The 26,109-nt window shown below is 46.2% G+C and overlaps 1 protein-coding gene and 1 long non-coding RNA gene across 9 annotated transcripts in view; one reads left to right on the top strand and one right to left on the bottom strand.

Annotated features, from left to right (window-relative positions):
* The window catches only part of SLC8A3 (solute carrier family 8 member A3), a 169,449-nt gene extending 149,201 nt beyond the window's left edge, over positions 1–20,248 (top strand). For 3 of the 8 annotated variants that reach the window (XM_059890582.1, XM_005212028.5, XM_024997760.2), the window contains 6 exons: positions 47–153; positions 7,981–7,998; positions 11,998–12,122; positions 12,669–12,768; positions 15,581–15,856; positions 18,152–20,248. In XM_059890582.1, coding sequence (XP_059746565.1) covers positions 47–153; positions 7,981–7,998; positions 11,998–12,122; positions 12,669–12,768; positions 15,581–15,856; positions 18,152–18,528 — 1,003 coding nt within the window. In that variant the 3' untranslated portion in view covers positions 18,529–20,248. Of the gene's footprint in view, positions 1–46; positions 154–2,949; positions 3,054–7,980; positions 7,999–11,997; positions 12,123–12,668; positions 12,769–15,580; positions 15,857–18,151 lie in introns of all 8 variants that reach the window. The other 5 variants (XM_015473255.3, XM_010809503.4, XM_015473254.3 and 2 more) reach the window with 5 other exon arrangements.
* Positions 20,088–23,828, bottom strand: LOC112448519 (uncharacterized). Its single transcript, XR_003036899.2, has 3 exons — positions 23,520–23,828; positions 22,350–22,470; positions 20,088–20,397 (listed from the first exon to the last, which is right to left on the bottom strand). It is a non-coding gene; the product is annotated as an uncharacterized lncRNA (long non-coding RNA).
* Positions 23,829–26,109: the final 2,281 nt, after the last annotated feature.

The following is a 26,109-nucleotide window of genomic DNA, read 5'->3' as shown; positions in this document are numbered from 1 at the left end:
CCCCCAGTCTACTCCTTGCTTATGATCCTTATTTTTCCATCCACAGCAAAACAGTTCACATCAAGGTAATTGATGGTGAGGCGTATGAGAAAAACAAGAATTACTTCATTGAGATGATGGGCCCCCGCATGGTGGATATGAGTTTTCAGAAAGGTGTAGTACCCTGTCCTGCACACTAACGTTAACACCCTCCTCTCCTCTTCTGTTTCCTCTCCCCTTCTGTTTCCCCCTTTCTCCTACCCATTTGTCGCCTTCTCTTTCCCCTTCTTCTGCCTCTCTGGTTCACTGTCCCTGTTTCCTTTCTTGTCCTCTCTTTTCCTCTCTCCCTCTCCTCTCTCTGCACCCAGCTCTGCCCTAACACCTGCCAGCCTGTCACATGGTATCATAAGAGGGATGCTCAAGAGCCAGTGCTAACTTTTGTGGGATGAGGAAATGGATATTGGGGAAAAAATGAGAGAGAGAGAGCACCAGCCCTGAGAGTATCATATACGAGGCTCTCTGCTTCTCCCGAGTGGTTTAGGATGCAAGGAAGGAAAAGATAGCACAGCTCCAGGCAGAAGGGCAGCCCTGGAACACTGGCTCAGCGCTTAGCCGAGGTCCACGGGGCAGCTCTTCTCAGGGCTAAGCTGATAGTCCCTGGGTACCAACGATCAATATATTTGGATTTGGGTTCTATTTGTGGTTCATCCATTCCTCAAGGCAGGCCTTAGGTGAGAGCCGCTTAACTACCATATCCCTGGGAGCAAGGGTATTTTTCTCTCCCTGACCTTGATTGAGCTGAAAGTACAGGTTTGAGTTCTAGGTCTAGATCAAAGACCTGCCTGTCATATTCTGCTTTCCCTGTGAAGGGCATCTAGGTGTGAAGGCAGTTAGAAGATGGGAGGGAGGATTCTGACCTGAGGGGAGGCTTCCCCAAGAAGTCACAGGACTCCTCAGAGTGGGCAGAGCTTCTGCTTCAACTTAAATGGCCCCATACACCCCAGCCTCCAAGAGACAAGACATAAAATCCTTTTTTCAGATGGATCATACTATGCAGGAGGGCATAGCCATCAATCGTGTCCCTCCAGACCGTGCCCAGGGTCACAGAGCAAGAACCCCCTACTTGTCCCCCAGCAGAGTCCCTGCAGTGGAAAAACAGGCCGGGCTCACATCCTGTAGACAGCCCTAGGGTACCACGTCTAGGATGAGAGAGAGTCCCAGAAAATGCCTCTTGACAATCAGTGATATTTGTCTTTGGTGCACTGAGCAAGGTGTGGAAAGATGTCCAGAAAGTGCTCAAAAGGTCACACATAAGCACACACACACACACCACAAATGCACAGCAAGTCCTGTGCCCAACAAAGCACCTTAGATCAGCCTAACACTATATAGATGATAAAGCCGACCCTGTCTTCAGAATGGAACAGGAGCATCAGAGGTTCTAATGAAACTTTTTACACTATTATTTGTTAGCACATTTTACCCTTTAGAGAACATTTAGGTCCCAGGCAAAACAAACAAAATACAAAATAAAAAGCAGAAAATAACAATTAGGGCTCACTATTAGGACTTCTTGACACCACTGTGGTTCCATGAAGGACCAGGAGAAGCCACACAGAGAGATCCAGGCCCACATGGCAACTTCTCCAATGACAGTGGACCTGAACCAGCCTCAGGCCAGTCTGTGAAAGGATTTTCTTGGAAACTGCTTTCCTGTATGATTTGGTTTTAATAGATATTATGCTTTGGGGCTTCCCTGGTAGCTCAGCTGGTAAAGAATCTGCCTGCAATGTGGGAGACCCCGGTTCAATCTCTGGGTCAGGAAGATTCCCTTAGAGAAGAGATAGGCTACTCAATCCAGTATTCTTTGGCTTCCCTGGTGGCTCAGATGGTAAGGAATCTGCCTGCAATGCAGAAGACCTGGGTTCGATCCCTAGGTTGGGAAGATCCCCTGGAGGAGGGCATGGCAACCCACTCCAGTATTCTTGCCTGGAGAATCCCTATGGACAGAGGAGCCTGGCAGGCTACCACCTATGGGGTTGCAAAGAGTCAGACATGACTGAGTGAGTAAGCACATGCTTTGCTAAGATACCCAAAAATGAGCAGAAACCTCCATCACCATGTCCCCCTGATGCCTAATAATCTGCATTTAAGGAAGCCAGCTTTGAGACACATCACCCCCATGTGATAGAGGTCCAAAGATGATTTAGAATTGATGATTTGTGTCATTTTCATCACACTTTTCAGGAATGCATCAGCTGTAACTCTTAAAGGAGTCCCACATCATACTGTGGTTAATACGTATTTATTTTACTTCCCACCACTAAAGCCCTACAAGGTAAAGAATGAAGATGATAGAATTCTGCCTTCCTTCTTCCTTTCTCTTTGTCTCTGATTTGCCTGCCTCAAAAATACTTTCCTTTTAAGATTTTCTTTATGAGGCTCACATATGAAGTGGGTATAGACACAAGGGAGGGAAATAAGCCCCTAGCTAGAGACTGTTGACATTCTCTGTGGTAGAAGAGCCCTGGGCCACCCCCATAGGCCAGCAGTCCACCTGCTCCCCAAAGAAATGCCAGTTACCATGTGACACCCAATGGAATGTGCTGCCCAACTCACTTTGTACTAACCATCAGCAGGATCGAAAATGATTCCTCCCCACCATCACCCCACTTCTTCCTTCCCATTTCCCTCCCATCCTCGTGGATCCCTTCCTTTGCCCACTTTCCCTTGCCTTCTGACTCCCTTTCCCTCTCACTCATAAGGACAGCTCTGACCAAGGAGATAAGAAAAGCTAAGACCAGTTTTGACATAAGAACGATATAATCCACTGAGTCCTGTCAAAAGCCACCATGGCGGGACTGGGCTGCATGTGCCAAGAGTGATGGGGAATGGTTTTAAAGGCTGTGCTCCGGGTGACCAACCAAGCTTCCGACCCAGTCGACACTTTCTCTCTTGTTGTCCCTACAGGAAAACCGTAAGGGTTAAAATAGTAGATGAGGAGGAATACGAAAGGCAAGAGAATTTCTTCATTGTCCTTGGTGAGCCGAAATGGATGGAACGTGGAATATCAGGTGTGAGATTCTTAAAAAAAAAAAAATGAACAAACAAAATAAAACAAAAAGAAAAAATTTAAACAAGCTGCAAAGCAACAAGAACAAAAAGCAACTATATTTTTTCTCCCCTCCCCCTTTTTTACTTTTTCTTCCCTCCTCCTTTTGACCAATGGACTTTTTTTATTCTTTTCCCTCCTGTATTCTCGCTCTCACCCTGTTTCGGTATCATCTCTGCCTTCTTAGCCTTAGCTTATTTCCAAGTCCTCCTTTTCACCTCCTGGGCACAGTGCAGCCTCGACTCCTCATGACCCTGCTGAGTTACATCTGCCTTGTGTTCCAATTATCTGATTACCAATGTCCCCTGCACTTCCTCTTCCACTGCCCACCCCTGCCCCATTTCCCACCCCACACAAAGTCACCTGTAAATGTGCCAACCAACTCCTTGGTGGATGGGGAGGAGAAGATGAAAGGAATGCATGCGTTGCATGCCTGTGCCCCTTCCCTGCCTTCTTCTCCTTCTACCCTCCTCTCTCTCTAGCCTGGATTGAACTGGGGAGGGGCTGGGGTGGGGGCTGGATCCCATGTTGCAATGATGCTTTGACAGTCTTCTGCTGCATCTCCCAACCTCCGTGGAGTGCTTGGCAGGTTTTTCACTTGCAGAGTGGCCCATGGGCCCCTTTGCCCTTCATGGAGGTAAGTGTTTTATCTGGCTATTTCACAGTTGGGTAGAGCAAAACGTGGACAGGTATACCAGTTGTCAGAGGTCACACTTCTGGGAGTTCTCTGAGGGAAAGTTGGCTTCCAAGGTAGTCATGCAATCTGGAACCCTGAGCTGTTCATCCTTCCCTTGACATCCCACCCCATCTCGTTCTACCTCTTGTCTAGCCCAAGGCAGGGTACTTTATTCCAACTGCTTTAGGGTAATGCAGTCCTGAAAGCAGAAAATTGAGTCTGCAAAAGTGAAGTGATTAACTCCAGGTATGGAAATCACCTCAGCCAGAAGGCCCTGGAAAAAGACTGACATTGGGCCGGCCCAGAGTATGGCCTTTTGGATTTTCCAATAGGAGGGACTCTCAATGGTGTGGTTGGTGTTGATCCTTGAGAAACAGATGTTGGACAGTTCACAGAAGGCAGCCTTGGCTTGGCGTCTGCAAATGAGAGCATTACCCAGGTCTTGAGATAACCCTCATCCCACACCAGAGACGTGGCCTCCTCTCCTCCTTTCCTCAGGACCTGCATCTTGGGATACCTGCCTAAGGGACTGATTATGTTGCAACCAAGGTCAATGTCAGGAAAGATTTCTTCCCTTGAAGAAAACGATTGGAAGCTACACCTTTGAAAGTGTTGGAGGAGTATATGTGGGTAAGAATGCTTTGGGGAAATGCCAAGAGAGGGTCATTTAGACTCCCCTTCAGGACACATGTGCTACTGGGAGCCTCATGGAGGATAGAACGGTGAGATCTACTTGTTTGTCAAAAAAAGATGATGCTTCTGCCACTACTTCACATGACAAACAACAATGTGAAGACAGATCCGATATTCAGCCACTACCTTCCCAAAGGCTTGTGCCCAGGTCTTCTGAGACATGAATGATTACTCAGTTCCCCTTGTCTTCTGACTCTCTCTGCAAATCTGACTGTTTCTGTGCCCACACTGGTTTGGTCACATCTGGTGTTGGAGAAGCAGAAGCCCTGTCTGCTTTCCATTATTCATTCTCTTCTTGGCCACCTAATATGTTGCCATGAGCCTGATTTCCAAAGAGTGCTGCAAGAAAAGAGTAATTTCCGTTGCTTCCCAGATTGTGTTCCTGCCACCTGGACTAGTCTCAGAAATTGTCTCAAAGTCTGCCCAACCTCATTCCCATCTCCCATCTGCCTTTACTGCACATCTTCATGATTGGTTGGACGCAGCTGACACCTAAGGCCGTTATCAACTAGCCTCATCAATGTCCACAGTCCCTAGCTACTTATGTGCAAATGAAAGCTGGACAAAGGATCACACAGGGAGGTTAGAAAGAAGGCAATCTTCTCCAGACAAGAAGAGTGAGTCGCAAGTCCATCCATGACTTTATTCTACCAGTGAAGAGGCTTTTCTTTTCTGCCTCCCCAATAAAGACCATTCAACAGCAGGACAGAGAGTGACCTAAGATAAATCTTGTGATCTTCAAGAGACTTGACCAAACACAAATGCCTCAGGCTACTCTTCATTTGAGGACCCCTTTTCACTGCAATAGATTCGCTGTCCAAGGAGATGTCAGCAGAGCCCTGATGGAGTCCAATCCTGGGGGAGGCAGTAGAAGAGAAGAGAAGGATTTCATCGAGCTACCAGTGTGATATGCCCCTAGATCTTTTCCCAGTGACCAAGATGGAAGTTGCCAATAGGAAAGGTGTCCATTTTCTGTCAGTTTCTATTATCTATAGGGTTTATTTTCAGTTTCTTCAGATCGTCCCATATTTTGGCATTAGACCACAAGGTGAGAGGTCATAAAACTCAGTTGTCTAGACTCAGAACCAAATGAAACCCCATCCTGATATCCAGAATGTCCTGCTGTTCTCCTAGTGAGAAACAACGCAGTGGACATTGTTTTTCATTATCACTGCTGCATGTGAGAGGCTTAGGCATTCCGAAGAGCATAGCATAGTGGGTGCATGGTCAAAGTGACGATTGCATTACCAAAAAAGTGAAATGCTGTATTTGAAGTAAGAGATTCTATTCTTGGCAAACAAAATAGATTTCAGAGGGGAGATTAAATCCTCTGGACAAACTAAGGGAGGGAATAAGAGGGGATGAACAGGAAACACAGTTGCCCAGGAATAGAGGAAGCATTAGAGTTTGGCAGTAGACAACTGAGAGCAACTCTGAGCAGTATGATCAAGGCTGTCAGGCCTGGGCCTGGACATTGGAAGCCTGTTTGTGCCTTCTTCAGCTCAGAAGTTAAAGTGTCTGCCTCCAATGCAGGAGACCCGGGTTCGATCCCTGGGTTGGGAAGATCCCCTGGAGAAGGAAATGGTAACCCACTCCAGTATTCTTGCCTGGAAAATCCCATGGATGGAGAAGCTTGGTAGGCTACAGTCCACGGGGTCGCAAAGAGTCAGACACGACTGAGCGACTTCACTTCACTCACTTTGGGCTCCCCCTAACAAGTTGCTCAGATACTTCCAAATGCTCAGAGTTGTGCTGTTTTCCTGCTTGTCCCTGGGGTATCTGAGCAATCACCTGACCCTGGGGGATCAACGCAGGGAAAAGTTCAGCTCCAGCTTCTCTCATCAGCCAGAGCAGGAGAAACACCCTGGAGGCATCCTGTCACTCAGTGTGTCTACCTGGATCTCACTGATCCATCCATAACTGTTAAGCGGAAAGTCTAAGGGTCATATAGACACGACCAGGAAACAGTGCAGTGCAGCTGACTGAAAGTCCTCTCATTGTGCTAGAGTCGATCCTGGTGTTGGGAGGGGTGTCTCAGTGAAAACCAGAGCAGCAGGGACTTTTCTGGAAGAGCTGCCCTTTGTCTGGCCTACCTGGGTACACTGATTTGTTTGGGTCTCTACTCTTCTTTTCTTTTTTTTCTACTCTCCACTGGAACTTGGGGGCCAGGAGAGGCTCTTCTGTGAAAATCCATAGAAGGAGTAGAATGAGCATGCTGTCTTGCTATCTGTCTATCTCTAATCTCAGTGTAGTACGAAGATCCTTTGATCCATTGCCCCTTAGAATTCCATGTGGGAGAAACCAGAAAAAGTCAACTGCTATTCTCCCTGATTATGTACCATAAAGATTCTGTATCCATATGTGTTTTCAGTGGCCGTGAATTTGGAATTACAGACCTGAGTTGTGTTCTTAGAGATTTTTAGAAGAAACAATTTACAGACACCTTCCCCTGCCCCCTGCCTCACTCATTCTTCATCAATCCCCATCAGTTGCCAGCTGCACCAGGAGTATGTAGCAGGATATTCTCAGGCTTTTATTTAACAAGAGCCAGGGAGGGAGGTGCTGTACTAAGACACCATCAAAGTGAAAATGGTATGTTACAAGAATTTATTTTATCTCGAAATCTAGGAGAGTTTAGCATAAGTGAAAACTCAGGGGCTAGGAAAGACCTGTGCTGGGTATATCTTTAACTCAGCTTACCAGACCATTTAAGGACCTTGCATTTGTCTTCTCCCATCTGTCAGTAGCTTTCAGTACGACAGTCTGTCTGGTCCAGAATATCTAGACTCTGACTTAGCCTGTCCTTTCTGAAACAAAACACTATTCAGTGATGCAACCCCACAGGATCTGTGAAAAATACAATTGCCGAAATAGGTGGCAAATGGCAAACCTCTACTGAACATCTACTCATTGCAATGACTTTGCAGTTGGCTTCACAGTGACTTTGCACAGTAGGTAGAGTCGATGCAAAATGGGAGGAGGCCATGGCCTCCAACCTCCAGCCTTTCTCTATAAAATGATACACTGTTCAAGGAAAACATTTTGCAGGATTTATCTTTTCATGAGGTTATTCTTTTAGGGATATTCAAAGCTCTGGTAGGGTTGCAACCTATACAGTTTGAAGATAACTGGATTCTCACTCCTTTACAGAATGGATGTGATAACCTGATCCTTTAGAAGATCACGAATGGCCAACTCGGTCTCTGCTTCACCTACTTAGTTCTCCCCATCCTCATTCCTCTATCCATAGCCCTCAGGGTTGCAGAGAAGTTGTGGGGAAAACTTGCAGCTGCAAGGCCCTGGTACTCAGTGGTCTCTCCAGTAGTTCACACCTCTTGCTGCGGCTGCTGCGCATGCTCCAATTGCTGCCTTTTGCATGTGGCCACAGTGCTCTCACCTACTAAGCTCACTACTTTCCTTGTGCTACTGCAGCCACAAAACCTGGGGATACTTTTGAGATGGGACCTTAATGCTCTTTCCTTTTCTTTCTTCCCTTTGTCTGGTACCCATTTGCAAACAGCGCTCCTGTTATCGACAGGTAAGAGGTGTCTTCCCCCCATCCCTTTTTCTGCTTCTTGCCAGTGCCATTATTTACTTTAAGACCAATATCCTTTGCTTTATTTACTAGGAGCTGTGGGCTTAAGTTCTCTTAAGGACCAGGAGATTTATTTCCCTACTGCAAGTGATTGTGAGGAGGTAGACAATTCCTTGAGCACTATTTCAGTGGATGTGGGTAAAGGCATAGTTGGTCCTCTCTGAGACCAGGAAGAGAACTGAAACTTACTGAAGAAATGGGGGGAGGTCATACACTTCTCCTGAGTCTTAATTCCTCCATCGTCTCATGTTGTGGGGCAAGAGAGGATGAGAGTCAGAGCTGACTCTCCTAATAGGATCATGATGGAATAAGAAAGAAAATACTTCGATCTGGATGGGGTCCGGGGAGAAATAATCAGGAGCTGCTGTGAGAACATGAAAAGTAGTTTTTAAGGAATCTGGAATCTTATTGATCCTGAAGATCTTCCATCTCATCACAGCAGAAACCTAAATTTCTAGAACTTTGGCTCATTTGTCATTGATCTTTGAAATCACATGTGCCATGAACGACAAGAAGAATTAGAATATTATGGGGTGAGGGGGCAATTATTTGATTGGATATAGAAATTTGGGAGAATTTATATTGGGGATATTCTCACACAGAATCTAGAGCCTGTCATAAAAATGTACCAAATATGCTTGCGTCCGTGTAATCAAATCACAGACAATATCCAACTTTGTGAGCCGTTAGGAAGGCATTGCCAGCATATGGGCAATTCCGTAACTCTTGGTGCAGACAAAGCGAGCTATACAAGGTGTCTCAATATATGTTAAAATAACATTTTACATTTCATCAGTTCTTTGAACATATAAAAGGTCATTTATACATATGTAAGGTCATTTGAGATGCAAAACATCTTTCAGAATTCATTGATAGTCACCATAGGCTGTACACTGAGTTTGAGAAAAGGGCAGGTTACATAGTAAGGACACTGACCATGGAGTCATAAACCAAAAAAAAAAAAAAAAAAAGTAGATAACCCCCTACATTTTCCCTTTCTGGAAAAAACTACTTCAGCTTCCTTAGTTTATTGCTTCCTCTTATATCAATAAGATAATGACTACCTCCAACCCCATATATTCCACTCTTCTCCCAGGTTTTAATGTCAAAGCATTGGGTGTTCCTTCTCCACTTAGCTCATCTTCTCGCCTGAGAAGGCATTCAGGCTTTTTTGTTCCAACTCTTGCCTCTACCCACTACCAGCCACACATACATATGCTCAAAACAGAGACTGTGATTTAATTTAAGCTTCATTATACTTTTAACACACTGGCACAGATACCAGTAGAAGCTAAAATAGGGAGGAAAAGGTGTCATTTCCTAGATCTTTCAATCTGTAAACCTTCAATTTAGGAGCCCTTGGTTAGACTTTAAATTCACTGGAAATCTCAACTCCTTGTTTGGATTTTTCCAGGTGGCCAAGCAAACGTGATTCACAATGCCTCATGATAAATGGAGAGAAAATGTGTTCAATCTGAGCTATACCTTCAAGCTCAGGGACCTGGGAGTTAGGGCACTGACTACACTGCCCCATTTCTTTCTGAGAATGTCTGTAGGACATTCATGGCAATCTGTTCCAGTCTGGCCTGGCAAGCTCTTCTCTCTTCCAATATTTGTTTAATCTTCCATCCTATTAATAGGTTCATTCTCTCTTCTTCCCCTTCCTCCTCCTTTTCCTAGATCTAAGTGTTTGTTTAGTCAGTCTGAATATCAAGGTCACCTGTCATTTATTTTCTACACTCAAAATTGAGAGGTTACATAAACAAGTGATCAGAATAATTATGATCTTTAAGGCTTGAGACTTCTCACCCTCTCAAAAAATTAATTTGAATGTAAAGAAATGATCATTACAGAAGTAAGGCAGGAATTACTACCAACCCAAGATACTAAATCAGAATTTATTTAAAAGCATGTGAATAAATCATTAACAGATATATATATATATATATATATATATATATATATATAGAGAGAGAGAGAGAGAGAGAGAGAGAGAGCCAAGTACCTCTGTGGGGCTGTGGGAGATCCAAAGATAGAGGATTGGTTATTTGTCAAAGTGATTTCTGCAGAGAGCTAGATGGAAAAACTGACTGTCACCACAGGGTTGGACAGGTCAGTAGCTAGATCAATATCCTGCCAGATGGATACAGTGCTAGATTGATAGGTAGACAAGGGGTTAGACAGGTACATTTATAAGTCACTGGAGAGCTCATTATATTGGGATAAAGTTCTTGTGGCACATGTAAAGTATGACATGGGGGAAATGGGGAGGGAGGAGTGGAATAAAACTGTCTCTACTAGGATATGCATTGTAATATGGTCCCAAAGACCACACGTAGAGGAAAAGAATGCCCCCCCCCCTTTTTTTGTAAAGAATCTACATATATATGTTTTTACAAAGGCTTTTATTCAGAGTGGCTTGCAGTCTGGCTTCTAGGATCACTGACTGCATAGCCAGAGTTATTTTCAGAATTACCTAATAAGAGGCTCATATGGACTAAATGAAGTCAGGCTGCAAGAGGGTATATGCTTAGAAATGTACAGGAGGACGTTGATCCATGAGAAGTAACTGTTTCCAAAAGTGGTCACCAACACTAGCGGGAGGACAGCACCACGGACAGCTCCCCACATCTGGGGATCGCCTTCTGCCTTTGGAGCCAGAAGCACTGAATACAGCAGCCAGCCCAGGAATCCACTGCACACTCTCTTACCAGTCTTCATTCAAAACAGCTTTAAAAATTCTTATATAAAACAGACCCTCTGCCTGGTTTACGATCTTTCCAGTAAATTATTTTCCTTACAACCTCGAGAGCTCACGTCTCACCCCTCACCATGCTTCACCAATTCCCAAGATAGAAAGAAAAGAAGACCTTCTTGTCCTCTGACCCATTTTGTCCTTGAGATTACTCAAGGACTAGAAAACTCCCCTGGGAGATTCACTGTGTGGAATAAAAGCAATTAAAGAGCCAAATAAAAGAATTAATTGCATGTAAGAATGTGGACTCGGATGGAAAGATGTTTAAACGAGCTCTGAAAGAAACAGACTGCCAAGAGCAATTTTCTAATCAAAGGGGAATAAAAAGATTCAATCTCTGTTTCACTTTAATCCAGAAAACACGTCTTCATGGTGAAGTGGTCTTAAAATGGACTCACCAGCTGAAGTGGAAAAAATTTATAACTGTTCAACCTGAGAAGGGATTGTAAATGAGTCAAGATACTGAGGGGCGACCGGGAATGCCTCAGAAAGAAATAAAGGGAGAACTTTCTTTTTGTGTGTTTTTAAACAAGTATTTGTATTTCAGAAGAAATGTGCCTGGTTCCTTAGAAATTCTAGGGCTCTTTCATTTAGAAATCATGACATTTTGGGGGAAGTCATCCAAGTTTCTCATTGTGAGGCTAATATTCACTAGTACGAAATGTAGATATTCCTGGAAACATCCTTTTTTGTCCCTTACAGAAGTTACAGTCCTAAGAATGTTGGAGACAGATGTTAATGTGAGCCAGTGGACATTCCCTTTGGTTGAAATGTGCTTCTGACCCCCAGGAACCTTTATATGAAGTAGCCATGCCAGTCATGCCCAACAGTTCAAAACTGTTAAAGGTCAAGAGATTTGGCTTTTGTTCCCAGCTCTTCAATATCTCATCAAATGTTTTGGGGCTTCACTTGGTGCTGCTTCTCAGAAGGTCTTTGGGTCAGGTTCCCCTCAACACCCAAGCCAGGTATAAAATGTAAAGAGGAATGTTAAACTCAGAACATGCAAGGAACCCCTTCATGGTCTGTTTAGTAGCTTATAGAAAGAGGCACTAACAAGTATACAAAATCCCCGTCCTCAAGAGCTGTTTCCTGTATGCCCATTGCCAATGCCTAATACTCTGAGCTTTATTTAGACTTCCAGGGAATGGCAAATGTGCTAAAGCTCGTCTGGTTTTGTTTTGTTGCAGAGGTGACAGACAGGAAGCTGACTGTGGAAGAAGAAGAAGCCAAGAGGATAGCAGAAATGGGAAAGCCAATATTGGGTGAACACCCCAAACTAGAGGTCATCATCGAGGAGTCCTATGAGTTCAAGGTCAGGCCATAAGTGAGATGTAACTGAATAACAGAATAATGAGGTGGGAGGTAGAAGACCAGCAGTTTTGTTCTAACGTCACCACTGAATACATAAAGTGGAAACTGCACAAATCACTTACCCACCCCAGTCTCAGTTTTCCCATTTGTAACATGGAACAGTGCTGGTCATTTGTAACTTAGGAACAGTGAGGAGATATTACAAGGCCTATGGAACAAATGAGCTATAATACCCCTAAAAGTATCATCACTATTTAATTATATTTTTAAAACAAATGTACTGAAATTCACTACCCCAGGTCTAGGTTTACTGACAGCATTAGTGTTATTCTCTATTGTATTGCTTTAAATATCCAATGTCAGCAGTCACAACCAAAGAAGAGGACAGTAGAAGGACTATGCCAGAGGATGCCCCCTGAGGCCATTTCATGCATAACTTTCAGAACCCACGTGGAGCCCCCTGGAGCGTAGAGTATCTTTCACCCCCACAAAGTGCCAGTTCTGAGCATTCTGACCTCACAGTTCCAAGTTTTAATCTCCCTGACAGACTACTGTGGACAAGCTGATTAGGAAGACAAACCTGGCCTTGGTTGTGGGGACCCATTCCTGGAGGGACCAGTTCATGGAGGCCATCACTGTCAGTGCAGGTAAGAGGGTCTCGAGATGGACACAGGCTTTGCTGGGAGGAGCCGGAAGCTCCAGAGAAGCAGGAACACAGACATGTCAACAGCTCACCCATCTCAGGAAGGGCCTCAGTGGCCAGCCTTCCCAGCTCTTACCCTGGATGTTTGTCTTTTCACTGGGTCACTTTGGAAGACAAACGTGGGGGTAACTAAAAAAGCATGGCTATCTCTGCTTTCAGACCCTGGTTCTGCTGTGTGAAGAGCTTCCCAGGTGGCGCTAGTGGTAAATAATCTACCTGCCCATGCAGGAGACGCCAGAGACGCGTGTTCAATCCCTGGGTTAGGAAGATCCCCTGGAGAAGGAAATGGCAACCCACTCCAGTATTCCTGCATGAAAAATCTCATGGACAGAGGAGCCTGGTGGGCTACAGTCCATGGGGTTGCAAAGAGCTGGACACGACTGTGCACACGTGCATGCTATGTGAACTCAGACAAGCTATCCTCCCTGTGTCTCAGTTTTGTCACCCAAAAAAGGAACTATTGCTACCTTACTTTCTCAGCGAAGAGAGTAGAAAGCTACAGAGCCTGGTACTAAATAGAAACTTAGGAAATCCTGGCTTTCATCATTCCATCGTCTTGTTAAGGCAGTCCTCCTTTTCTGTAAAATGGGAGACTATTCTGATTTAGATGTGCGGGTCTGAGGTTTGTAAAAACTCTGCATTGACTGACAGACCTCTGCTCTGGATGATTCCAGATTTCTCCTTGGCACTTAGTGACAGGTTTCCTCAGTGGGCACCCATAGCACAGCCAGCATCCCAGGGCCTACATGCAGCTTGGCATGGGAAGGGAGGGGTCTCATCACTCCCAGCAGTAGTGCCTCTCAGCGCCACAGAGGCCTTCTGTGCTGCCCAGCACTCCGGGCCTTGTCTCTTTTCATGAAGCTTTGTTGTCATAGCAACCCACCGGGTCACATCCCTGAGGTCCCAGCACCACAGCCAAAGTACAGACAGGAAGAGAGGGCCACTGCTGCTGTGTTCACTGCCCCACTTTTTCTATCGCCTGCTTCCAGACTCCCCCTCTTATGACCTTACTTTGCCCCTAAAGAGACAATGAGTAGATTATCAGCCACATAATCGAATGCCTTCCTTTTTCAAATGAGGGAACCAGGGTTCAGAAACAAAAAGGGATTGATGCCAGGTTCCAGAGTCTCTTCGTGGCAAAGATGCAACTGGAGCCCAAGTGCCCCGAATCCTGCTTCTACAGGTCATGTTGAAATATGACAGAGCTTGCCCTTGACTGAGCTGCAGCACATCCTCTCCTCCTGGACTGCTGAACGGGCAACTCTGCCCGAGTTTCCTGGCAAGGACAGACCGGGAACAGCCCAGCTCTGTCCCACAGCATATTTGGAGAATGACAAACCCGTACGCAAGGCAAGAAGCAGCAGTTAGAACCGGACATGGAGCCAAGGACTGGTTCAAAATTGGGAAAGGAGTACGTCAAGGCTGTATATTGTCACCCTGCTTATTTAATTTATATGCAGAGTACATCATGCAAAATGCTGGATGAAGCACAAGCTGGAATCAAGATTGCCGGGAGAAATATCAATAACCTCAGATATGCAGATGACACCCCCCTTATGGCAGAAAGTGAAGAGGAACTAAAGAGCCTCTTGATGAAGGTGAAAGAGGAGTATGAAAAAACTGGCTTAAAACTCAACATTCAGAAAACGAAGATCATGGCATCTGGTCCCATCACTTCATGGCAAATAGTTGGGGAAAAAGTGGAAACAGTGACAGATTTTTTTCCCTTGGTCTCCAAAATCATTGCAGATGGCAACTGCAGCCATGAAACTAAAAGACGCTTGCTTCTTGGAAGGAAAGCTATGACCAACCTAGAAAGCATATTAAAAAGCAGAGACACTGCTTTGTCAACAAAGGTCTGTATAGTCAAAGTTTTGGTTTTTCTAAGTAGTCAAATATGGTTGTGAGTGTTGGGCCATAAAGAAGACTGAGCACTAAAAAGTTGATGCTTTTGAACTGTGGTGTTGGAGAAGACTCTTGAGAGTCCCTTGGACTGCAAGGAGATCCAACCAGTCAGTCTTAAAGGAAATAAACCCTGAATATTCATCGGAAGGACTGATACCAAAGCTGAAACTCCAATACTTGGCCACATGATGCGAAGAGCAGAATCATTGGAAAAGACCTATCAGCTGGAAAAGATTGAAGGCAGAAGAAGTGGGTGACCGAGGATGAGATGGTTGGATGGCATCACCAACTCAATGGACATGAATTTGAGCAAACTCCAGGAGATAGTGAAGGACAGCGGTTGGACTTGAGTTAGTGGCTGAACAACAACTGACTCCCCGGGATGCCCACATGATCTGGAATGACAGGTGTCTCACTGTGGATGGATAATGACCAGAACCACATGGTTATTGCAGCAGTCATGTCAGGAAAATTAGGAGCCCCGCGGGTGTCCAGTGAAGAGTGGGCTCACAGCTTCCGCTTTTCTTCACCTAAGCAACCCCATGCCTTCTCCATCTTCCCTCCTCTCCCCGCCACTGCCCTGTCCTTTTCACATTCCCACATTCCATCTCTTTCTCTTCTTTCTTGCTCCTCTGTTCCCTCTCTCCCACTCTCTCACTCTCCCTGCATTCAAATTGACTAGTGGGGCATCCCCATGCGTTTTCTCTTTCCCTCCTGTTTCGAGTGCCTGCACCAGCTGCCCAGGACACAGCTGGCATCTCTGTGCGGCCAGTGATGCTCCTGAGGTGGGTTGGACTTGACTTTCTCATGAATGAGGATCTGACCCCGCCGCCCGCTTTTCTTGCCTTCAGCAGGGGACGAGGATGAGGATGAGTCAGGCGAGGAGAGGCTGCCTTCCTGCTTTGACTACGTCATGCACTTCCTCACGGTCTTCTGGAAGGTGCTGTTTGCCTGTGTGCCCCCCACAGAGTACTGCCACGGCTGGGCCTGCTTCGTTGTCTCCATTCTCATCATCGGCATGCTCACCGCTATCATCGGGGACCTGGCCTCCCACTTCGGCTGCACCATTGGTCTCAAGGACTCGGTCACGGCTGTTATTTTTGTGGCATTTGGCACCTCGGTGCCAGGTGAGAGTGAGGGGGTCTTTGATTAGCAAAGGGAATGTTACCTGGATCAAATGAGCCCTCCAATTTGCCTCATTATCTTCCCTACCATCTCAGATCTGAGCTTAACAGAGCCTCTGCCTCTAAGATGCATGAAGGTCAACCCAAGGGACCCCTGCTACCATTAAGAATGATCGTTAACATTCCTTGAGCACTTCTGATGTGTCAGGTGGTATATATGCTAAGCAGCTTTCCTGTTTTAGCCCTGTAACCCTCACCCAAACCTCATTCAATAAGGAGAGTTATTATCCCCACTTGACAGATGAGGAAACTGAGGCCCAGAGAGGTTAAATCACTTGCTGAAGTCAGTGACCCATTTTCTTAACCTCCGCATCAGACGAATAGGCCATTTCCCTCTGGCTGCAGATGAGCCTGCTTGGAGAAGTGCAGAAGAAAGGCCCACAAGCCGCCTCTGCTTAGGACACCTGTAAATACCAAGTGTCTCCCAGCAGGACAGGTGAAGGAAGCTTCACAGGCTCTTGTCCTTCATATGATGAATCATATTTTTTTTATCTCATAAACACCTAGAGATGAACAGGAACAGATATGCCTTTATTCATTCGTTAGACATTCAAATGTTTGCTGAGCCTGATCCAGTTTTGTGCTGGTTGCCGGGACTGTAATGGGAAACAAGACAGACACACTTCGCTCTCTACATGAAGTTTATAATCTAGTGAAGGAGACCACATTCAACGATGATCAAATCATCTCAATAAGTTTGATGATGAAAAAGTACAGGCGCTGAGCAAGCATGGAACAGGGGGACCTCAGCTGGGCTGGGAAGGCAAGCAGGGGTAAGCAGGTAGAGAGGGTTAGCTACATTAGCTCAGGTTCCTTACTTAGTTCAGATGGGGTCTCCAGGGTGTCTGAACCCCAAATTCCTACCAAGGAGGTGGCCTTCCAATTGTGGTAGGAAGACAGAGACAGCCCCTTCCTATGGAAAGGCTGGGCCAAATCTCATCAGACAGGACTCTGCTGGCTGGAAACCTTTCTTGTGCCAAGAAAGCATATACTTCTGGAGAGTAACTGAGTCTGCATCACACTCTGGAGAAGCCACTTCCCCAGACCCCAGCACAGACCAGTGGAATTATTTGTACATTAATGATGCAAAAGGTTTGGCTATCATGGGAATGCATGGAGTGGTAAGAAATTAAACGGATAATTGAGGGAAGGCTTTGTGGGAAAGATACCCTATGATTTACCTCTGTTCTCTGGGGCCTCGAGGAACTATCAGAGGGGAAGGGGCAGATATGGGTAAAAGGAACAGATATGGGAAGAAGTTGCAGAGAATCAGAAGTTAAAAAAAGAAGAAGCAAGGTCACAGGCAAGAAAAGGCAAGAGGTTTTCTCGGGGACAATATTGGCAACAAGGAGGCAGGCTGGGCAAGGGAGAGCTTGGGGCTTGTCCAAGACCTCGAAGTGGGTGCAGAGAACAGCTGGCAGCATTAGGGGCTTTAAGGCGATGCTGTGGTCCACTCAGCTGATTTGTGGCTTTGGCTGAAGCTGTTTGGATGTTGGGTGAAGCTATGGAAAGGGCTCTCAGATGAAGGTTTTCAGGTCAAATCTCTTGCTAACTTACCTTGAGTAGATTCCTTGACCCTTATTTTTCCTAACTTGCCGAATAAAAGGGTGGCTGGCCATCCTTCCAGTGCCTACAATCCATACCAACATCTAAAGTCCAGTAGCCTTCAAGGCCCTGTGCTCTGCATGCTGATTGCGAATCCTGAGCCCTGTCATTCTTGAGCCCATGGATATCCCCATCATTAGTCCCTGCATCTCTCCATGTGTCCTCTGTCCCCATAAATCCACCCCTTAGCACAATGCTAAGCCCACAGGCTCAATCACAGTCTGTTTTGAAAGTAAATGTCGCACGTGACAGGGGCAATCAGGCACTTATTCTAAGCAGCTTCCCTGGATGTCAGAGTTCCCTGGGAGATATTACGGGAAAGCAAACCACCCCCTTACAGAAGAAGTAGTCAGAAGGGAACAATAAAAGCCACTCAGTAAATATCAGAACCAGAAAGACCCTTGGGAACCTTTCAGGCTCAGGCAGATTAGGAACAGGAAGCCCAGAGAAGTAAGGTGACCAGCCCAAGGCCACACAGTTTATTAACAGTGGAGCAGGGAGTAGCCCCCAGGCCCCTGCCTCCACTCCCAAGGCTCAGCCTGATGGCCCCGGCTGCCTTTCGGCCTCTCTCCATGGAAGGCCCTCCGCATCTCAGCCTCCCCACCGGCTCTCACTGTCTCTGCCTCTTTCCAGATACGTTTGCCAGCAAAGCGGCTGCCATCCAGGACGTGTACGCAGACGCCTCCATTGGCAACGTCACGGGCAGCAACGCCGTCAACGTCTTCCTGGGCATTGGCCTGGCCTGGTCCGTGGCCGCCATCTACTGGGCCCTGCAGGGACAGGAGTTCCACGTGTCGGCCGGCACGCTGGCCTTCTCCGTCACCCTCTTCACCATCTTTGCGTTTGTGTGCATCAGCGTGCTCTTGTACCGCCGGCGGCCCCACCTGGGCGGGGAGCTGGGCGGCCCTCGTGGCTGCAAGCTGGCCACGACTTGGCTCTTTGTGAGCCTGTGGCTTCTCTACATACTCTTTGCCACGCTGGAGGCCTACTGCTACATCAAGGGGTTCTGAGTCACAGAACGAGGCCTCTGGCTGGGCAGGCCTGCAACTTCTCCCCAGAGAAGGGTGCGTCCCCACCTGTGACCTCTGGGGGACGAGCCACACCCCAGAGAGGCAGCCTCAGGACCCGAGCCACTGGAGCATCACTGGACTGGGCCCCGGGAGTGAGCTGAAAGGGCAGAGTCCGTCGTCCAGTGGAACAGAGGAAACACCCACTTGGCAAAATATTTAATTCAATCCACACCACTGACAGCAACAGATCCACCTCCAGCCCGTCTCCCCGCCGTGTCCCTGACCCATAGCAAAGTCAGACCCTCTCACCACCTTCTCTTCCACATTTCTTCTGACTGTTCCTTTGCTTTCTAACTTTCCTCGGGGGGGACAGGGTTTCTCCTGTCTGTCCAGTTTGACACATCACCATCCTCTCACTCCGCCCGTGAGGCGTGGAAATGAGTCCTGTCCCCGTGGCTGGCTCGGGGGTCTCTTTTCATTGTCGTCAGTATCATGGTTGCTTTCGTTTTCCCACCAGGTTTTGCTCATCGTTTGTCCACCTTGTCTTTTCTGAGGTTAGTGATGACGGTGCTGCGAAGGAGCTCAAGGTCTGAGTCGATGGGCAGAGGCCTGAACTTTCAGAAACACCCTTTCCCCCACTCTCCCCTGGGTAACAGCTGTCTCCTGCTCCATCGAGTTCCTGTTCCCTTTCTCCTTTTATCCTCTGCATTCTTGAATGGACTGTGGTGTCCGGGTGGTGGTTAAGTTCGCGCACCCGCGAGGGCAGTAAGAATGGGGACTGTGGCTGGAGCAGGAACAGCTTTATCTCAAGCTTCTGTCAAGATCCAGCTTACAACAAGACGTCCTTGTTCTCTTCCCTGCCCGAGCCTTTCAGATTCTGTCTGTCTCGTTGTATCAGTGTCTGGATGTTTATCCCTCTGCAGGAAGACCCACCGAGCGGTAGATAGGGGACGAAAATAGAAATAGAATATGATGACAGAGGGCAGCTAGGAAAGCAGAAGGGCTATATGCCTTCTAGAACATCTCTGGCTTTGTATCTGAGGCAGGAGAGAAGCGATGTCCACCTAGTGGGATCTGTCGGGAAAAGATTATATTGAAAATGTCTGATTCTGAGAGATGTCAGCTTCACCACTCCCTCACTTCCTAATGCACCAGACTAAGAGCTTTGACTGTATTTCTTGATTTCCTGCAAAAACTTAGAAGTTTATAAGAAAATGAGGGACTTCATGTCTCCTGGACTCGGGTCATGTTTGAAAGCATTTTCACAGGACAGGGATTAGAATTCCTCATCTCTCCCACATTCCTGCTTGGTTTTAAACCTCTTGAAGCTCTTTTTTCCAGCCTGTGGGCTATTTCTTGCCCCAGTAGGAGGAATCTTAGCTGCCATAATTCCATGGAGCCTGGATTTATAGAGAGATTGCCATGCCCTACAGACCTTTTCCCAACAAATTTTGAAAGGACCTGGCTTTAAAACACACACATCATCACCGAAAGACTGCCCACAGATCTTTAGGCTTTCTGCATTGACATAAATACATTTTTTAAGGGAAAAGAAGAAATGAAAAACACCTGTTTAATTTTAAACACATTTTTTAAGAAAACAAATAACTGAAAAAGAAACTGTGTTCATGTCATAAGCTATGTTGACAGTTGCCAGTGGAAATGTTGGGTTGGTTTAAAAAAAAAAAATAAAAGCTATACTTATATCTCTCTGAAGACAGCTTGCTTCTCCCCATGTTGCTTCAGGAAAAGGTCCAGGGGGCCACCTTGGGTTCCTTCTGGGGCTGTAGTGGTTGAGGTAAAAGTGTCGTCTCCTATTTGTATCTCCTGTTTGTATCTGTCATCTCTTCAGATGCCAGTGTGCCAAGCCTAGGATTTTTAAAGCAAAAAAAAAAAAAATGCTTCAGGGAAATGCCACCTGTCAAAATCTGGATTTTAAGAGGCTGGCGGACATGAGAGGTAGAGCCGTGATGATTAAAGGGGAAAGAGCTCTTGGTATTAGAAAGGCCTGCTGGGTCAGGGACTCCAGCTAGACAAACAGCATCCTGTGTTTATTACCAATGGGCACATCCATTCATTCATGTACTCATGACTCTTTCAACAAATGATTTTGAATACCATGTGTGCCTTGAGATAGGTTCTGGTGCTGCAGTGAAGAGGAAGATAGAGTTTCTGACCTCAAGAAACTCATGGTCCAGAGTGGGAGGTAGAGCTTCTTTAACCAAGGCTCTTTGGGATACAAGAAGCAGAAACCCATTAAAGTCATTCAAGAAATGAAGAGGGGCTCTACTTTGAAGCCCTGGTGGGGGCCTCTTGGGAACCCAAGGCAGGAACACGGCTGGCCACAGGGACCTGAAAGCCCTCAGGAACTGAGGGCACGTTCCGTGTCCCCCAAATCACGGCATGTCCCCCATCCTTGCTCCTTCTCCCTCGCAGGCCTATCCACCTCCTCCCTCTCCCGACATGCTCTTGCTTTGCTCGTCTTGTACATGGTCTGGCATGGCCCTGACGCACTGCCATGACCTCACAACTCTGTTCCCTACAGCAACCTGGAACATCTCTTTGAAAGTCTGAATGCACATTCTCAGTGGAGGAAATGGGGCCAATTTTTCATCAAAAGGGGCCATCCCCCAGAGGCAGAGTCCCGTCGAGATGGCAGGAGTGCCTGTGGCCTGGTTACTTGGTGTCGGGTGTCCACTCCTGGTCTGAACAGCTCAGGGAAGGAGACGAGGGTGGCCACCACCTTGTATGTACTGTCACCCTTTCCAAAAGTTAAGGGACGGGAAGAAGGCTTTGATGCACGTGAGCCATCAAGGTGGGAATAAGAAGTGCAGTTCTGCGCCGTGAGTGGCCAAAAGGTGGCACAGACAGAGCACCACGGGACACGATGGAAAGAAACACTGTTTCAGCCTGCAGGAATTGGAGGAGACTTCCCAGGAAATGGAATAGGTGGGTAACATCTTGGAAGAAGAATAAATAGTGACTTATCTTGGTGAGGGGGTTGGTGATGAAGAACATTCGAGAAGAAACAGCATGCTTGAAGTCATGGGGTGAATCAGGGCCTGGCAGAGTCATGGATTAGCAATAGTTGTTATGGCTAGAGGACAGCATTTAAAAGGACACACAAGAACACACAAAAAGCAGTCCAGGAAAAGGGTTTGGCTGCAAGGCTCGGTCATTTTTTTTGCCAGCCACAAAATTGACAGTGAAAAATGCCTGTTAGCCAATGAAACGGTAGATGCAGAATCATAAAATCCATTTGTCTCCATCTCTCCCCTTTCGTGAGTCATTTCTGGGTTATCCAGATGTTAGACTTTGTCAAGAGAGAAGCTGGGTTGAACCACAGAGACCTGGTTCAACCAGGTCTCAGGACTTGGTACTAGTTAAGATGCCACCACTGAGTAGCTCTATGCACTTGGGCCAGTCCACCTTCCTCCATTTCCGGAGCTACAAAAACGTTTCAATATATGCCCTCTGAAGCTCAATACTTTCAGCTTTAACACTGGGATTCTAGAATATACATACATATATATCTATGATGTATCTCTGTGTGTGTGTGTAATTAAACTGTCCACCAACCTCATCTGATGGACCATAGCAGATGTCCTTTTGCAATCCCTTGGCTTCACTGGCCTGTGTGCTAGTGTGGAAAAGACACAGCCAGCCGTTATACACATGGCATCCTCAGCACTTTTTCCTGGCGGAGCTATAGCATTCCCATCCCCTTGATTCATTTATTACTTAGAGCAATCTTAGCTGCTGTAATAAAGAAACCCCAGGATGTCGGGGCTTAACAAAACGTTTTAGCATTTCTCACTCACATAATAATCCAACGAGAATGGTCTCAGTCAGTAGGTGGCTTTCTGCCAGGCAAGGATTCGGGAACTCAGTTTTCTCCCATTTTTCGATGCTGCCAATCTCAGAGGCTTTGGAGTCCTCTTCCTCGGGTCGTAGGTGGGAAAGAAATTAGAGAAGGCACATTTCTCATGCCTTGGCTCTGAAGTGCTACTCATCACTTTTGCTCATATTCCTTTAGTAAAGGTTACTCACTTCAACCCAGTCAAATGCAAAGGAGATAGGAAGTACAATCCTGGCTGGGCTACCACTTCCCAATAACCATTCTATCCTACAAGACATGATTTTTTTATGAATGGTTACCTCTGCCACAACCCCTTGGTGATTAAAGATAGGTATTTTTAGTAGCAATGGCCAAAAGCAATCTGACCTATGTCCATGTTGGAGCTTTGTGGTTTACAAACCTTTCATGTTTTGAGTTGGTTAAGAACCACAGAAGTAGATATCATTTTCATTTTATCAGTGAGGTTCCTAGAGGTTAAACAATTGCCCAGGAGCACACAGATAGTAAGAGGCAGGTCACAAACACAAGTCTTCTAATTCTAAATCAGAATGTCATAGCCTTCCATGATACACACCAGAACAAAGAACGAGCCCCTCAGAAGGCCATTCTTCCAGTGAGGGACCCTGGGAGGCAGCCAGAGTCCAGGAGGAAGAGCTGAGAAGCCAGCCCTCTTGACCTCATTCAGTCCCCTTCTCCTCCTTTTGTCCCCATCCTTAACTGAGCAGGGACCTCCTCTAGGGGCAGCTGAGTGGACCCAGTAAGAGTCAAACTGTTGAAAATTTCCAAAAAGGGAAATTTCACTGTGATAAGGTGATTTGGGTTGATAAGTCTAATTATTCACAATTCATGATGGTGTATTCCCTGGTCCCAAGGAGGGGGTGGTTCAAAAGACATCTTAGGAAAGGGTTCCCAGAAAACTGCTCTTAGAAGGCATGCCATATGATATTCACAACATGTTCAGAAAAGAACAGGGGAATCAAACTGTCTTTATAAGAAACAGGATTAACCTTTACTCATAAATGTGGAGGGAATTCATCATTCTTTCTTAAGAATCTGGAATGGAGGTGACCCAAGGTAAACTACTTTGATGCCTCAAAATCCTCGGATTCTGATTTCTAATCTAATTTCTAACCTTTCTGCTGTATCTCAGGTTGGTCCCAACTTCTCCATCAGGTGAAACACAGTAGGAGCTGGTTGTCACTCTGTGGCCCCCCACCAATGACCTTTATCACAAGGTCAGATCATGAGTGACATTGCTTCCGCATTGTGAGGTAATTCACTCTTCTGCTCTGATCACGGCCTCTGGCAGACTCCTTGGTCAATCCGTTTCTCTTTCCACGACTGTGCAGGGCAGGAGTTAAACCTGGTGGGCAGCAGAGTGATGCATTTGATCCATGTTTTTTTTTTTTTTTCTTTGATGGTTACCAGGAAATGATGGAGTGGACTAACAAGATTGATGTTTTTGTTTTTAATTTATTTTTAATTGAAGGATAATTATAATATTGTGTTGGCTTCTGCCATACATCATAATCAATGTATTTTTTAAGCAGAATAGTTTTCAGTGTCTTTAAACAAGCATTTTGTGTAAAAATATGGATTTTAACTTCTCTGGCCACACTGGGTGAGCATCCCTTCATGGCAATACTCCAGCGGAGCTGATCAGTGGCCACCCCATGTTGACAGGGTTTCAGTTCTCAGTTCCCCAGAGTCCCTATCCAGCCTTCCACTCTCATTCACAGGACCTCCTGGTCCCCGGAGCCACTTGTGCGTGTGACACCCACTGTGGGGTCAAGGTTTGGGTTTTGCCATTTGACCTTCTACATATCGGTGCTGCCCTCCAGTATTCTATGGGGTTTGGATCCCAGTTGTATCATTTTTATCTTTTGTGGGGATTTTTAAAAAAGTGACTTTAACCTCCCTGAACTTCATTTTCTCCAACCCAGACATACAGTTGTTGCAAGATTAAATGAACCGTTTTTCAAGGCAATTACCATAGTGCCCTGTACCTAGCACATACCCTAGAAATATTCCTTTCACCTCACAATAATGCTTTGTGGTAAAATCCTTACAACTGGTGCCATTGGGGTCTGACATGTTCCAGGAGCCTGGCAGTGTTCCAGGGGGTAGATGGATGACCTCGGGCCACCTCATACAACATGCCATCCCTCTTTATGTTGGTCCAGGCAGGATCCCTGGAGGTGGAGAAAAGCCCTTCATAGTCTTGCTTCTGTAGCAGGAGCAGGTCTCTGGCTTCTTGGCCTGCATGGGGCACAGAGGTTAAGATTTAAAGGGACAGCCAAGGGGCACCAGAATCCCCAGGTCAGGCAAGCCCCTTGGACTTTGGAGAAGTGGGGCAGATATGTTTGGCATCAAAGAAACAGTGACACAGAAAGGGCCAGCAGCCCATATGGAGTCTTCCTTGCTAGTACTAAAGTGGGTCATGGTGTAGAGAAATACCTGCGGACTCACCAAAGGAGGTGAAGCTTCGGGAGAAGCCGTGTAGTCTGGCCAAGGCCATCCAGCAAGTAAACAAGCTGGACTTAACTATGTCGGCCCACCAGATTTCAGAGTCACTGCTTATTATCTTCATTCACACCTGTTAGGTGTGTAAGACATGCTTTGTTTACTTTCATAGAGCTGATTAAAAGAAATGAGCGTAAATGGGATGACTTGTTTTGGTTTTTCCTGGACTTTCCTGGTTTTAGCACTGAAGTTCCCATGTTTTAGGAAACACTTCAGTCCTGGGAAATGGGGATGGTGGATCATCCTAAAATATTCTGTCTTTCAGAGTAAAACTTATGCATTATTGCTACTACTAGTAAGTGGTAGTCTCGGCACATGCATCTTCTACCATTTCATGCTGTCATCTTTCCCCAACCATTCCAAATCCCATTACTCTCAGCCAGTATTTCAGTTGGATGAGGTCCTTTACCTGGTGTGATAACTCAAACCTTCATCCCAGAAAATTTGAAATCTTGGTGTTTTGCTCTAGTTTTTCATTGATTGGTATTCTCAGGAAAGGGAGTATGAAAAGGCACCCACAATGAATCCCAAGGTTCCAAAATAGTCCTTGTTACTCTCTTTAGGTACCCCTAAATAACTGGGGTGATCACCCTACCCAGTTCAGTGATCTTATTTGCCTTCTTGATATAATAATCTGAAACTGTGTTCCCTGGTAGAGGCATTTCTCCCTTAGGCTTTAGGACCGCCAGACCTACTGAGGCCAAGGTTATAGGGGCAGAAAGTAAAATTCTTCAAGGACATTATTAGGCATAATGATGAGAGGGAACACCCCACCTCCACTCTTTAGTCCTCAGACCTATGCATCCTATCTGGAAGAAGTCAACACTATACTGGTTCCCAATTTAAAGCATGTTTTTGCTGTTGTTACTTAGTCAATAAGTTGTGTCCGACTCTCTGTGACCCTATGGAGGACTGTAGCCCACCAGGCTCCTCTGTCCATGGGATTTTCCAGGCAAGAATGGAGTGGGTTGCCATTTCCATCTCCAGGGGATCTTCCCAACCCAGGGATCAAACCCATTTCTCCTGCCTCTCCTGTACTGGCTAGCAAATTCTTTACCGTTGAGCCACCAGAGAAGCAATTTAAAGCATACACTGCGTTCAGTAGGATAGCATCACAACCTCACAAGGTATTACCTCCCAGTTGGTGCTGTAAGTGAGTCTGCAACAGGTCATTTCACTATTATCCTCAAGTCAACCAT

This window comes from Bos taurus, chromosome 10 (assembly GCF_002263795.3).
Source record: "Bos taurus isolate L1 Dominette 01449 registration number 42190680 breed Hereford chromosome 10, ARS-UCD2.0, whole genome shotgun sequence".
Lineage (NCBI taxonomy): Eukaryota > Metazoa > Chordata > Mammalia > Artiodactyla > Bovidae > Bos > Bos taurus.
This window is presented reverse-complemented; position numbering and strand designations above follow the sequence as displayed.